This window comes from Balaenoptera musculus, chromosome 20 (genome assembly GCF_009873245.2).
Source record: "Balaenoptera musculus isolate JJ_BM4_2016_0621 chromosome 20, mBalMus1.pri.v3, whole genome shotgun sequence".
Taxonomy (NCBI): Eukaryota; Metazoa; Chordata; class Mammalia; order Artiodactyla; family Balaenopteridae; genus Balaenoptera; species Balaenoptera musculus.
In genome coordinates, this window is record NC_045804.1 from 43,518,268 (window position 1) to 43,533,293 (window position 15,026).

The following is a 15,026-nucleotide window of genomic DNA, read 5'->3' on the forward strand; positions in this document are numbered from 1 at the left end:
CCTCCTGGTCACTCCCCTTACATACCCAAGACTTTGGCAATGGGCTCACAGCCGACTGCCGACTCCACCCGACTGCCACCACCATCCAAGGCGGCCGCTGTGGTCCATCCATCCCACACCCTGGGCTCTCAGTCCCTTGACTTCATCTCCAAATACCTTCCCCTCCACTCCATTTCAGCCACAGCTTCCCATGGGCAGAACCTCTGAGATCCGGAACCCACACACTTGTACCCACACGTCATACTCTCCCAACCTTCTGGCCCATTCATCCAGTTACTCCCATCACATTAGCGCTTATTCCTCAGCAAGGCCTCAAATCCATTCACTTCTCCAATTTCTCCCAATCTACCAGCCCCTTCTGGCCTTATGTCACTCACTCCCTATCCTGCTTGAACTGCGGGCTCCGTCTCTTCAATCACTCTCTTGTTCAACTCCTCAACATCACCACTGTCTTTCTAACCCCAACCCTGGACGAGTCGAACAGCCTTTTTCTCTGCAGATCTCATGATGGAGAAAAGCACACAGCCTAGGAGAGTGGGGCCTCCAGATCAGTGGCCACACATCTCAGCTGGATCCTCTACACTGACCACAATTCTCTGTCCTAGTGCCACGGGGCCCACCCTGGGGAGCACAGCACTCCTCTGACCTAAACCTGATCCATTCTCTCCAGCTCCTCGGCGGCCTTGAGCCACATTTCCTGCTCTCGTCCTCCTACACGGACAACCTTTCCCCGGACCGAGAAACGTCAAGCAGCATCTAAACAGGTGAAAGTACTCCGGTCTCTCTCATCTGAAAAGTACATATGTAAGCCCTCTCTTGAGCACATCTCCCTCCACCCACTGCCCCGTCTCTCTTCCCCTTCACAATCAGATATCTAGCTCCCTGCCTCGATTTCCCCATCTCCTTACTCCTTGCCCTGCTGTCATCAGGCTCCTGCCTCCACCAGGCACAGCTGCTCGCACAAGGTCATCGGTGTTGCTCTGACACAGCTGACCCTCCCTCCTTGCCCGTGTCTCTGAGACATCACACTCCTGCTGTCTACCTGTATCTCAGCTCCCTCGTCCCATGACCCCTAAGGTTGCAGGTCGCCTAAGATCTCACACAGGCCTTCTGCTCTCAAAACTTCAACTCCCATCAAACACTGATGCCTCACAAATCTACATCTTCAGACATGTTCATCCAACTGCCTGCTAGACTTTTCCACTCAGATGCCGCAGAGGCTACCGCTCAGTGACAACATGGCCAGAACCAAATTACCTTCTCTTCACTCCTTCTCTTCGTCACTCTTCTCAGTGAATGGCAGTCCCACCCATCCTGTCCCAGGGCAGACCCGGACCCAGCATATAATTAAAGATCAATATTTGCAAAATAAAAATGAATCACTGAGCCTCCCTCATTCTCCACAGCCAATCACCAAGAATTATCATTTTTACCTCCTACTATATCCCCGTGCTTCTTTCTTAATTGAGGCTAGCTGCCTCCTACACATCCTTCAGAAGGCTTCCGGGACCCTAACTCCGGAGGGACAGGGATCTTGTCCGCTGTTCCCACGGCCCGTGACTGCCGCCACGGCCCAGACCACCACGCACTGTCCGGCCGGCCCTGTTGACTGACACCCCACTGCACTGGGCGCTCCATCTCCGTAAGTGCCCACGGCCGGGCACACAGGAGCCTCCCAGCAAGCACTGAACGGATGGAGCGAAGGAACGAAGAGTAATGAGCGAAAGGGCCACGGATGGCACGCGATCGCGGAGAGAAGGCCGACAGGCCCCGCGACAGGCAAGACCTCTGGCTGTGCAAGCCCAGCGCCCGGAGTGGCCCCGCGCGGCGGCCGAGCACTCTCGCCCCCACGTCACGCGGCGCTCCCCGCGGCCAATGGAAACGGTCCGCTGGCCGCGTCGGCGGACGCTCCCGGCCCGCGCGCGGCTTCTCAGCCAATGGGAGCGGCCGGCGTCGCCCTCGAGACGAGACGGGGCGGGGCGGGGCGCGGGGGTCCTGTGATGGCGCGGTTGCGGGCTTGTTCCCACGTTGCGTTCCCTCCAGCGTAGTCTAGGCTCCTGCTCTGCCCAACCGACGGATGATGGGGCCTCTGGGCGCCCGGCGCGGCCTGGAGTGGCTGCTGGGCCTCTACTTCCTCTCCCACATCCCGATCACCCTGCTCGTGGACCTGCAGGCGGTGCTGCCGCGCGATCTCTACCCCGTGGAGGTGAGGGCGCCGTCTGTCCTGGCCGCCGGTCGCCGAGGTTGGCGCCCCTCGGCGTAGCGGTTGACCCGGCGCCCCCGTGATCTCCCCTCCTCCGGCTTGGCGCCCCGCCTCGCCCACTCAGGGTTCCCTCCTGCTTTCCTGGGTCCCGCCGGCGCTCCGGCCCCTCCTTACTCTTCAACTCGACTTCTTCCTCGGGGTTTTCTTTGTCTCTCCCAGCCGCTTCCCCAAGGCTCCTGGGGCCAAACACCTTGCTCCTTTTAAGGATAGTTCTTCCCTGGGTTTAAGACTCCCACACCCCAGCTCTGGTCAGTTGTCAATATTTGAGGGAAGTAGCCTGGATGAACCAGTGTATAAATTATGGACACATGTTGGATTTGTTTTAAAGTTGTGTTTCTTGGGAGAGCTTTAAAAATACCGACTAATCCCAAAGAAATAACGCTAGTGTTAGACCCCTCTAAGGGACATTCGCAGAGCGTCCTGATTTCAAGATTAGGATCCAGCAACTTAAAAAGCTCATAAGTAAACGACACCTTTTCAAATCGGCCTTTTTTATTGGATTTGAGCAAGAATGATCACCTGAGTAGAAACGGAGGCGAAAGCCCCATTTCCTGGTTGTTGGAGAGCATTCTTTACCCGAAACTTTAACTTTTGCTTTAAATGCTTTTTATTTATTGAGTTTTATTTTCATGTCTGGACCCTATAACCTTCTATCACGGAATTCCAGTCCTCAGTTCTACACTTCTCCAATCTGTCTGCAGAACTATAGGCAAGCCTGACGTGTCTACCTAAAGATTTGATTTTACCTCTATTTCTCTTTAATTGCTTTTTCTCTGCAGAGCAGGGGTTCTTAACCTGAGGTCTATGAACCCCTAATGGGGTATGCAAAATTGTGTGTGCCTTGTTTTCCATAGCTTCCATCAACTTTTCCAGGGGTCTGACCCTCCCCAAAAGGTTAAGAGCCACTGCTCAACAATAAACCCCCACTCCATAGTCTGGTTTGTTTCTAGCTCCAAGCATAACTGGGAAGACCTCTGACCTACCTTTTCCTGGGAGAAGTGTAGGTTGTGTGTGGCAAGAGCATTGTCTGGGGACTTGGTTCTTCCAAGAACTTCTTGAGTTCCTTGGGCAAGTCAGGGCTCTGTAGCTTCAACTGTCAAGTAGGAGAGAGAGGAGTTAAATCACAAGCTCAAACATATACAAGATGTATTAGTTTCCTATTGCTTCTGTAACAAATTACAAAAATATAGTGATTTAAAACAACACGAATTTATTATCTTTCAGTTCTGGAGGTCAGAAGTTTGAAATGAGTCTTGTAGGCCTCATTCCTTCTGAAGGTCCTAGTGGCGGATCTGTTCCTTGCCTCTTCCAGTTTCTGGTGGCTGCGGGTGTTCTTGGCTTGTGGCCACATCACATCAATCTCCGCTTCGGTCATCACTTTGCTGCCTTTTCTTCTTTAGTCCAATCTCCCTCTGCCCAACTTTTATAAGGACACTTGTAATTACATTTAGGGCCCACCAGATAACCAGGATAGTCTTCCCATCTCCAAATCCTTAACTTAATCACATCTGCAAAGTCACTTTTGCCAAATAGGGTTACATTCATAGGTTCCAGGGATTAAGATGTGGATGTCTTTGGGAGCCATTATTCAGCCTATGACACAGGCCCAGGTGGTACATGATCCTTCTAAACAGGTCGTCACAGCTCCGCACTAGCTATTAGTTGCCTCGAAGAAAGGAGAGCCATGTCTGTGCAGTCTGTGTGGCCAACAGAACTCAGGCAGGCTGCCTGTTCACAATCTCTGATGTTATGAGTCCCTTTAATAGTAGGCAGTCATGGGACTTCCCTGGTGGTCCAGTGGGTAAGTCTCCGCATTCCCAATCTGGGGGGCCCGGGTTCGATCCCTGGTCGGGGAATTAGATCCCACACACCTGCCGCAACTAAGAAGCCCGCATGCCGCAAGGAAAATCCCGAGTGCCGCAACTAAGACCCAGCACAGGCAAAATAAATAAATACATACGTACATAACAGTTATGTTACTCCAGGTAGCCAACCGTTCCAGACTTAACAGCTGTTGGTTTCCCTATCTTTTCTGAATGTGCCATTCCCACAAGTTCTTGCTCACCACTAACAAAATACAATTAAAATGTTTCCAAAATCATAAAAACCCCATTTAAACTTATATATTTGATTGGTAGTTTTCTCAGCTTTATTTTTTTAAGTTGACCTGTTGTAAAAGGTCAAGGGCCAACATAGGCAGGATCTGACCAGAAATTCTGTAACTGTGTGTGTGTGTGTGTGTGTCTGTCTATGATACTGTTTAAAGACCTTAGTAACACAGGGGCCTCCCAGCTTGGAAGGCCTGTGTCTCTATTCACTCTTGTTGCTTTGGGGTGGGCAATGATGGTTTTGTTGCTTCTGTATGGGGAAATAATAAAAGCCCTGAGTTATTTTCAGATTCTTTGAAAAAATGCCAAATTTTAACATCTGTTGTGTTTTTCCTCCCTAAATAGAAGGAATTTCTCCTAGAACTAAAAAGCTTGTGGAGATCACATAATGGTTAGGCTAAAATTTGCAAATATCTTTCTTGGTTTGAATCAGATCAACACTTGGAAAAACTCTTACTATGAAACAATAAGAATTTAGTTTGGATTAGAACATGGAGAGGATGGGAAGCATTTTGTAGTATCATCTGCAGCTGGGTAGCATTGCTTCTGTTAAAATAAGGGAAAACAAGTGAGCATCTAGATGCTGAAAGCAGTTTGTGCGCTCATTCTAAGAGGAGTGCAAGACTGTTCAGTAGCAACTTTGGTCTAGAAATCCATGTGCGTAGGCCAGGTGAATATTTTAATGGATAACAATGGTAAGTTGAGGCAAATGTGAGTCAGTTATAAATGGACACCGTTTTATTACCTTTTTTGGGGTCTTACCTAATAGTTATTAATGACCAGTTGCATGCTGAGATTTTAATAGGATTAAATTGAACTTCTCCAAATATGTATTACATTCAATTAAGTAATCTTAACATCTACTGTGCTAGCCATTGTTCTAATGACTGTAAGTATTAACTCTTTTTATCTTACCAACAGCGAGGTAGGTGCTATAATTGGGAAACAAGTTTAGTGAGATTAAGTGCTTTGCCCAGAGCCAGCACTCAGCCCCTGGGTACCATGCTCATCACTCTGCTTGGGGGTTAAGGGCGTTGACCCTCCACAGTCGAAAATCCACATACAATTTATAGTCAGCCCTCCATACCCACGTTCCTCCCTATCTTCAAATTCAACCAGCCACCGATTGAAAAAAATCCGCATATACGCGGACCTGCACAGTTCAAACCTGTGTTCAAGGGTCAACTGTTTTAAATTTTGCTGTTATCATCCTGCAGCCCTTAGAAATTACAGTGTTGTACAAATCTGCCTGGATTTATGAAATAGGTGGATCTGAATGTATACAAATTAAATAGAAAGTGAAGTTCAAATGAACCAGAATGCCTTTTTTTAAAAAATAAATTTGTTTTTGGCTGCGTTGGGTCTTTGTTGCTGCGTGTGGGCTTTCTCTAGTTGCAGCGAGCAGGGGCTACTCTTCGTTGCAGTGCACAGGCTTCTCATTGCGGTGGCTTCTCTTGTTGCGGCGCACGGGCTCTAGGCGCACGGGCTTCAGTAGTTGTGTCACGTGGGCTCAGTAGTTGTGGCTCGCGGGCTCTAGAGCGCAGGCTCAGTAGTTGTGGCACACGGGCTTAGTTGCTCCGTGGCATGTGGGATCTTCCCGGACCAGGGATCAAACCCATGTCCCCTGCATTGGCAGGCAGATTCTTAACCACTGCGCCACCAAGGAAGCCCAAATGAACCAGAATGCCTTTTAAATTCTGCATTAAATCTTTAAAAATAGATCCTTCCAATATTTTTTTGAAGTAAATCTAGAAAGCAAAAAAGGATCTTAAAAAACATTTAGTCCAAGTTGTTTGTTTTACAGATGAGAAAATAGAGCCCAGGAGAGGTGCAGTGACTTAAACTTTATGAATATTTTCTACCACATTACCATCCTGAAAAGTGCTTAGAAGGAAGCTAAGGATATTGCTGTGAATTTAAATTTCAAGTCAAATACAAATTCAAGATCACTTGGTCAATAAATTGATTATCTAGCTAAGGCCTTTTTGTAATTAGTATTATGCTAACAGAATGTTTGTTTCTGGATGTTTGCTTAAAGCTCACTTGCAGCAGAGAGGCTTCTATTTCACAATAGTGAGCCTTTATCTTTAGATTAAAAATTAACAGGTGGGCTTCCCTGGTGGCGCAGTGGTTAAGAATCCGCCTGCCAATGCGGGGGACACGGGTTCGAGCCCTGGTCTGGGAAGATCCCACATGCCGCGGAGCAACTGGGCCCGTGCGCCACAACTACTGAGCCTGCGCTCTAGAGCCCGCGAGCCACAACTACTGAGCCCGTGTGCCGCAACTACTGAAGCCCGCGCGCCTAGAGCCCGTGCTCCGCAGCAAGAGAAGCCACCGCAATGAGAAGCCTGCGCCCCACAACAAAGAGTAGCCCCCACTCACTGCAAGTGGAGAAAGCCCACGTGCAGCAGCGAAGACCCAATGCAACCAAAAAAAAAATTAAATAAATGAATAAATTAATTAATTAAAAAAAAAAATTAACAGGAAAAATATCTTTGGATTTTCCATTGTAAGCCAAATTCTTATCTTGGAAGTTGTCTTGATTTATCATAATATCAAGATGCCATCTCCAGGAGGTTAAATGTGACAGACCTTCAGTAGTCTACGTAGTGTGGAGAGCCCTAGGCTTTGGGCTCTTAAAAGAGCACAGAATGGGCAGCCTCGAACCCTCCTGCTTCCTTCCCCTGCCTGCAGCCTCGTCTACATGGATCTGCATCTTTTGATTTGACAGTGCCATCACGAAGGTGGGGCCCAAGCTAGAACTGAGACCACTCACTCTCCAGAGTGAGGCAGAGCCTGTTCCTCTGCGAATATACTACTGATCTCCTAAAACAGAAAAAACTCTAGAATTAGGGGGGTAAAGAATGACAAGGAACTTGAGATTTGGGGATAAGTTAAATTGTCTAAAATTGCAACTTCACAGAGGTTAGATTTACCTCCCTTACACTTCCCCCCGCACCTCGACCCCCAAAAAAGACAAGGAAACTTATTTCTGTATTTGAGGCCATCTGGCCCTTGGAGCTTGCTGTGCAGTTGCAATTTTGAAAGGACAAACGTCAGGATGGTTTTCACGTCATTTCTTTATACAGAAGGATATTGTTGGCAGATCCTTCACGTTTGTGTGTTCAGCTGAGAGCCTACTAAGTGCCACACATTGTTGCTCCTGACAGTATCCACACCTGGATATGTGTTATCACAGACATGCTGGGTAGCACACAGGGGCTGGAAGAGCTGAGGAAAGCTGCTGGGAGAAGGTAACATTTGAGTTAGAGCTAGTGAGTTTTTATTAAATGACCATCTAGGCTGCACCACAAAAGCCAGCTGGGTGTGCCATCTGCTGCCAAGGGAGCTGGGTAGTGAGAGGCTCCGCCAGCGGGTGGGAGCTGCTGAAGCCTGTCCTGCCACGTAGCTGTATTCATTGTGATCCTCATCTTTTCCCAGCTGAGAAACCTGCGGCAGTGGTATACTGAGGAGTTCAAAGACGCCCTGCTACAGAACCCCCCGGTGTGGTTTAAGTCCTTCCTGTTTTGCGAGCTTGTGTTTCAGCTGCCTTTCTTTCCCATCGCAACATATGCCTTCTTCAAAGGTTAGTAAATGGGGAAATCCCATTTCTGCTCTGAAACCAGGTCCCAGAAATCTTTTGGGAACGTTTTACCAAGGGAGAGGGGAGTGGTCCCTGGAGGCTGTATGAGGGTGATACAGGATTGGTGGGAACGGCCAGGACAGATCTTGTATAGGGACATTAACGTGGCTCAGGCTAGTGTCTGTGGTCAGCTGGGCTGCAGGACTGCCTCAGTCAACTGGAAATCTCTCACACACGTGAAACCTGAGGCTACTCTCAAGTTTGAACTTGTTCCTTTTTATTGTCCCTCCCCTCCACCCCCCACCCCCAACAGAATTTCTTTTTTGTTGTTGCTTTTACTTTTCTGCTTTGGGTAGTATCATACTGGCTTTTAAGCAGTAGCATCAAGCTAATCTCTAAATGGCTTAACTTCTCATTTAAAAATTATTCTTACAGTGTCCCCATGACGAATGCTTTTAAAAAGAAGGTGGCCATACAAGTGTTCATGGTAACTAAGCTTGTACAGCTTCTTTCCCACTGGAACCCCCAAGCCATCTCAGCAGAATCTCTTGATCCCTCTCACCTATATATAATTACTTAGCAAAGAGATGTTGCTGACAGGTCTGCCCCGCCTCCTCCCCTCCCCCCAATTGCATTTTGGACCAACCCGGTTTAACTAGTAATGGCCATTTAACTGCCCTAGAGTTTTTCTGAATTAATTCTGACACCACCCAGTGTTCTTTGGCAGTCAGTGGCTAGGGCTCCAGCTGTCACATAAGTTTGCACGTTGGGCATTATTATATCACATCCAGTTTCCCATTTGTTTCCACTTGGAAAAGGAGGTAGAATGATTCAGCTGAAGGGAGCAGGCAGAGACAGGGTGGAGGATGTTGTGGACGTACCTGGAGCCATGAGCAGATCTAACCCTTATCTCTTTCTCTCCTCGATGACCTCAGGAGGCTGCAGGTGGATCCGCACCCCTGCAATCATCTACTCGGTTCAAACGATGACAACTCTGATTCCAATCCTCTCCACAGTTCTACTCGAGGATTTCTCCAACGCCAGTTGTTTCAAAGGACAAGGACCTAAGACTTTCCACGAACGACTATTCCTTATATCTGTCTACATGCCCTACTTTCTCATCCCTCTTATACTTCTGCTTTTCATGTTGCAGAACCCCTACTACAAGTCTGAGGAGAAAAGAAAGAAAAAATGAGGAAAAATAACCCTGGGTCCAGGGGAGAGGTGACCACGGGGCAGTTTCCTGTTGGACCCAGTACCAGGAAAATGCTCAGAACCCATGTTTTCAGTAGTATTTGAAACACACCAGCAGCAACACACACGGCCAAGGCACTGGCAGGAGGCACATCACACCCTCATCTTCCAAGGGCGCTGGCGCAAACAGACCGATCACCTGAGGATGGGCAGAGGGGTGTGGGCTAGGTTATAGCGAAGTGGTGCCAAAGGCCTCACTGTGTGCCCAAGTGCCATTGCAGGATTACTAAAGGCAGGACCAGACCAGAAGCCAGATAAACTTCCAAGCAACATGGCCTACTTGGCATGTTCATGAGTCATTTGACCCACAGTATACATGTGACTAACCCTTTGACTCATGACTCTACAGCGTGTCACTGGGGTGTCTCAGGCCATTTTTAGGCTTGAAGCTGTGCCTCTGTGATGTTCATTAAAAACTGTTTTCTTGTCCCCACACCTAGGTGGGGGTGAGCTATTCTGTAAGAGGGTTAAACTTAGTTTTCCTTAACGTTCAACCTTGGCATGACCTTCAGTCCGAAATGGGTCAGACTGGAAGGTGTATTGTTTGTCTTAAACAGGTTGTCCCAGGAAAAGAGATTTTTTTAAAGTCTTCTTGTTTATCCTCTTTCCAAGCCTCAGTCTTCTATTACTTTTTACAGACCACCCAACATAAGTTCCTTTACTCTGACATCTGGTGTCCAGTCTCATTCCCAGTCAAAGGCAGCGGGTGGCGGGGAGCTGCGCATGACAGGTCCAGTGTGTGCATATAGGGTCTCTTCACGTTAGCACTTGGTATTCTGCTAGCTTTCTCTAAATTCATACTCGAGGCCAACTCAAAAAAAAAAAAAAAAAAAAGACTTGTGAACACACATGGAAAATGGTAGATGCTGGTCCTGGTTAGTTCCCCCTTTTTGCCTGTTTTGCTTACAAGCCCTAACGGTCTGATTGTTGGGAGTATCGTCTGACTCGTGTGTCTGGCCAAAATAAAGGTAGCTGCTGACCACTGCCTGGTTTGTTTTGTGGACTAGGGGCTAGAGTCCAGGGTTCTCTTACAAAGGGTTAAATGTACATTTCAAGGGCACCAGGAAAAGAGGTAGATCAAGCCATTTGAAAATAATAATTTATTGCTTTTCCTTCCAAAGCTTTGTGAATTTACAAAAAAAGTTTATAGGCTGCTCAGTTCAGACTGAGAATGCAAGAGGTGAGAACCTGGACCACAATGGCCACTGGGTGTTCGCCTGCAGATAGGCACTGACGTCTGAAACAAGCTCCCCCAGATTTGTTTTATTGCCTTCAGAGATGCTGCATTCCTCACACACCATCTCACACAACACACTTGAGTCATTAGTCAAGTCACTGGATTGGTACAGAGGTTTTTTTGGTTTGGGGGTTGTGGGCTTTTTTTCTTTTTTTTGCCCTCCTGCTAGAAAATGAAATTTTCAGTTCATTTCTGAAAAATAAATTGGTCAATAAATTCATTTTGTTCTGCTTCTACTTTACACAGAGCTTCATATTCAACCCGATACCTGAAAAACAAAATTGTTAGAAGCCCTCAAAATGGATGAAATAAACCACGGACTTAATTCTTCTAGAGAAGAATGTAAGTGATTTAGATGATTCCAAGAAACGGTGTGAGTTCAAAATGAAGTTAGTGAGGGCAAGAAAGAGAGAAAAAATAAGAGGCAAAGCCCTACCTAGGGCCACCCATGAGAAGTCTCCAGCCCTGAGAGTCTTCCTTTCAGAAAGCCAGCCAACTCTGGACACTCGCTACCTGAGTGTCCGTGCTCTCAAACTACTAGAGGTTGTCTGATAGTAACAAATTTTTTTCCCATGAAATGTAATTTTATTTTTATTTTAATCAGGATGACAAGTTAAGACACTTCCCGGGAGAACAACGATGAAGAATAAGGACAAGAGGTGACCATTCGAAAAGGAAAAATAGAATTGCAATTCAGTAAAGAACTTGCTTTATGTCAAAACTTCTTACCTTTCAAGCTGCATTTTCTTTTCAGCTATTAGTGCCTGGAGTTGCTGCTGTTGGGCTTCTCTCTGTTTTGCTATAGATTTGAGCAAGTTCCGAGCACCAATGGCCTAGAAAAACACGATACTGCCAAAGAAGGCCATGGCTTCATTAAAGTCCTCAAGTGGGGAAGGGAAGCTGCCTGGGGCCGGTGGAGGGTGGGGCGCAGCGTGGGGAAAGTTGAGCCTCAGAGCTTTCGGAGTAAGTCAGAAAGAGGCTTAACCTCACGATCCCAAAGTGCCTGGTGAGAACGGAACTGCAGCTCTGAGGCAGACCTAGGAGTGTCCCCAGAGCCTGGCACACAGTGGCCCATTTGGTGCGCCATTTGTGTCCTTTGCCAAGTCATCTACACTCTGCACGCCTTCATTTTTTCATTTATAAAATGAGGGTAAACCACCTATCTCAGTGATGATGTGAAGATTAAAGGAAACGATGACGGAAAGTACACTGGCATATAAGAGTTCAATAGTAGGTTAACTGGACCAGGAATTATTTCAGGTGTACAACATAATCATTCAATATTTGCATAGGTATTCTTATTTAAAATCTTGTTCTAATTAAAGAATCCCCACCCACCTTCCCCTACCCCCTGACCCCCAAATAAGTCAAGAGGGCAGAAGGATGAGAGGCTAGTGAACCAGGCCAAGATTTAGACAAAACACATGCTGATCTTACCTTCATCTTCTCATTTTCTGCTTCTTTTGCAAGTTGGTCGACAAGCTCAATTAAACCACCAACTATTTTCTGAAACTGGCCAATTTCTTTTGGGGAAAGAACAAAACAAAGTGTTTTATTTTCTCAGCATCACCACTCTCCCTCAGCATTCCCGTGCAGCAAGAGGACAGGGCTAACTGCCCCTTCTAATTTGTGTCAGAAAACGTTTGGTGTCTGACACCCTTGGTCTGAACCTAGAGAAGGGTGGCCAGGTGCCCAGCGCTGGACTGGGGCATATTTGGATCTTGAGGCACAAAGGGCTGTGTTCATGAAAGAACCGCCCCAGGACGTGAACACTGCCTCTAGACAAGCCTCAGATAAGACACTAGATTTCAGTTAATGGTGGGGTAGGGGCTTTCCACCTATGACCTGAGCTAATAAAAAGCTCAAAGCATTTAAGGACTTAATCTCGCATTTGCTTTTTTCAATGTCCTTGGGTGTAGTGGAACTCCATGTTACTGAGGAGTAAACTAAGGCCCAGAGGGTAGGACGACATGCACACAGCAATCAGAAGACTGGTGAGAGAACCCACGCTACCTTTCACCAGTCAAGCTCTCTCCACAGCCTACAGACGTCCAAGAGCTCAGAAATCCCTGCTCTAGCTAGATCTGCTCTGTATTCACTGCTACTGGGTTTGCTTGGCTGCTGGGACAGGAGGCATCCTGGGTATCTCTAGCTAAAAAAAAAATGAGTCTTTTGAACTGCCTCTAGAAATTTTCACTCCAAATACTGGCAAGTCAGGGACTTCCCTGGCGGTCCAGTGGTTAGGACTCTGCACTTCCACTGCAGGGGGCTCGGGTTTGATCCCTGGTCAGGGAACTATTTATTTACTTACGGCCATGCCCTGAGGCATGGCAATCAATCAATCAATCAATAAAGGCAAGTCGGGCGCTGAGAACACTATTTCTCCCAAGAAATCAAATCATAACTCCACTTCCCACCCCCAAGCCATAGTTCTGAAGTTTAAGGTTCCTGAGATGGCATATCTAAACAAATACCCTCCTCTCTCCATTGCAGTGTTGTTTTGATTGGTGCTCTGGGACTACGCAAGAAGGCAGGTAGACAAGGTGGGTGGCACATGGGAATTCATGAAGGCCAGGCTCAACCTTCTGGGAGCCAGCAGCTCCACTGTGGCAAGGCCAAAAGCTGCAGTCGGGGTGGGGGCGGGGCACAAAGCTGAGGGGCACCATGTCTCCCCAAATGGCACTCACTGTCCACAAAGTCCTTGCACTCTTCCTTCAGCTCTATGGTCTGCTGGGTAACCTCTGGGTCCAACACCCGCAGCTTGTTCAGCTCATCAAAGTGCAGCCCTGCTTCACCCAGGATGTCCTTGGCCATGGCTGTAAAGAAACCAGCCCCAATCCCCGATCACTTCCCAGCCACTCAAGGAAATGCCTGCATCCAGCCCAGCCCCACTCCTGGCCCCCGACACCAATGCCAGAAACCCAGATGTTCCAAAGGCTCCCCCTTCCCTCTGCCTCTGCCTCTCTGAGCCTCACCTGTTTCCTTTCCAGCTTCCCTAGAGAAGAGCAGTCCTGCTCTGAAGGGGTGACAGTGTCAGCCAGGAAGAGGTGTGTCATAGGAGCAAGGGTCAGGAAAGAATAAAGTCCAGTTGCTTGTCACAGGCATCGTTCATTCAACACACATTTCTTGAGGGCCTACTACATGCCAACACTGCTAGATGCTGGGGGTAAAGATGAGTACAACATGGTGCCCGCCCTGGAGGAGCACAGAGTTTAGCTGGAGGAAGACAGACATGTACACTGAAAAATTATACTGTGTTAAGTGCTTTTACAGAAATATCACTAAAGCGTGGAGGAGAATAGAACAGTTAACTTGGGGTGAGGAACTGACATGTGAACTAAGTTGTGAGCCATAAGCATATTTATTTAACAACAGCTATGTACCCAAAGGGACATAAAAGAGCTTTTCAAATATAGTACAGGAACAACATAAAAGACAAGTAAAAGAAAATCTGAGCGAATTAAAAATTAAGGTTAAAAAAATAAGAAGCCAGGTGTAAGAATATTACCCAAAATGTATGCCACAGGCACAGCTGCCTGAACTGGGACCCAAAGGGGTCAGTCTCTTTCTAGCAGAAAACACAAAAAGGAGTGATATATCATCAAGAACATACCAATAAGGAGGCCAGGGAAAGGCATTCCAAGCAGAGAAAACAGCCTGGACAAGAGCATGAAGCCACTGGAAGGGCCTATCCTGCCTAGAAGATGAAAAGACAGAGGATGGAGCTGGAAAGGTCAGATGGAGCCAGATCAGAAACACCCTGTGTGCTAAGCTAAGGAGTTTGGTGTTTTTTTTTTCTGTAGACAAGAGAACCAGCAGAGATAACGTCTCCCTTCCCAGGCCACCCTGCATTCCTGGTCCAAAGGATGCCTCAACTCTGGGAAGGAAACACTGAAAACGCACCCCCGTTCTGGCTTAAATACACACACAAAATAAAATAAAATAAAAATAAGAGAGCACATACCCTGTCTAAAAAGGGAGGCAATGCTACTTAGGTCTAGCCATTGGCTGCTATACCAATTCCCACACCCCAGGTGTTCCGAAGGCTACCACAAACTGGCCCTGCGCCAGCTCTTCCCTCCCACCTCCCCCAGCCTCACCTGTTTCCCTTCCAGCTTCCTTAGAGAAGTTCTGTTCTGAATGGGGTGATTCTGCGAGTGACTTCCCGGGGTAGGTGTGCCATAGGAAGAGCAATGGTTAAAAAGAATTAAGCTCCATTCTTGCAAGAACTGATTTTCAAGAGGACCAGAAATCCAGATTAATATATGAAATCTGATTTTTAAAGGAGAGTATCTAATTCAAAAATTTTAAGCAAGGAAAAAAAAAAAAAACCACTTCCAACACTGTGTGGGCCAACTAATGTAATGTTTGGCTGTGTATGACCGTGGTCCAGAGCCTTTGGCCTCACTGGAGCCCATTCAAGTAAGTTGGCTAGCATCTTCATTTTGAAACATTTTAATCATCCAGAGCTCCCTTATAACTGGGCTTTTAAAAAAGACCTGTCTTCCTATTTGTTCTATGTACACATATAGTCTAAGCATTTAACACCTACCAGCTGATTAATTAGAACAACTGTTTCAA

General features: G+C 47.2%; 2 protein-coding genes across 2 annotated transcripts; one reads left to right on the top strand and one right to left on the bottom strand.

Annotated features, from left to right (window-relative positions):
- Positions 1–1,963: 1,963 nt before the first annotated feature.
- On the top strand, positions 1,964–10,095 carry TMEM97 (transmembrane protein 97). Its single transcript, XM_036838080.1, has 3 exons — positions 1,964–2,206; positions 7,813–7,957; positions 8,890–10,095. The coding sequence occupies exons 1-3, from the start codon at positions 2,078–2,080 to the stop codon at positions 9,147–9,149; spliced, it is 534 nt and encodes a 177-aa protein (XP_036693975.1). The 5' UTR covers positions 1,964–2,077; the 3' UTR covers positions 9,150–10,095.
- On the bottom strand, positions 9,988–14,459 carry IFT20 (intraflagellar transport 20). The gene is given in 7 exon segments (XM_036838081.1): positions 9,988–10,713; positions 11,175–11,278; positions 11,883–11,968; positions 13,133–13,261; positions 13,421–13,445; positions 13,448–13,661; positions 14,059–14,459. Coding segments are annotated over 6 exon segments (480 nt in total). The 5' UTR covers positions 13,502–13,661; positions 14,059–14,459; the 3' UTR covers positions 9,988–10,631.
- Between the last annotated feature and the right edge of the window lie 567 nt (positions 14,460–15,026).

Coding starts and splice junctions, on each gene's coding strand:
- TMEM97 (XM_036838080.1), top strand. CDS start 2,078: ATGATGGGGCCTCTGGGCGCCCGGCGCGGCCTGGAGTGGCTGCTGGGC. Junction 2,207..7,812: donor GCGATCTCTACCCCGTGGAG/GTGAGGGCGCCG, acceptor ATCTTTTCCCAG/CTGAGAAACCTGCGGCAGTG. Junction 7,958..8,889: donor AACATATGCCTTCTTCAAAG/GTTAGTAAATGG, acceptor CGATGACCTCAG/GAGGCTGCAGGTGGATCCGC.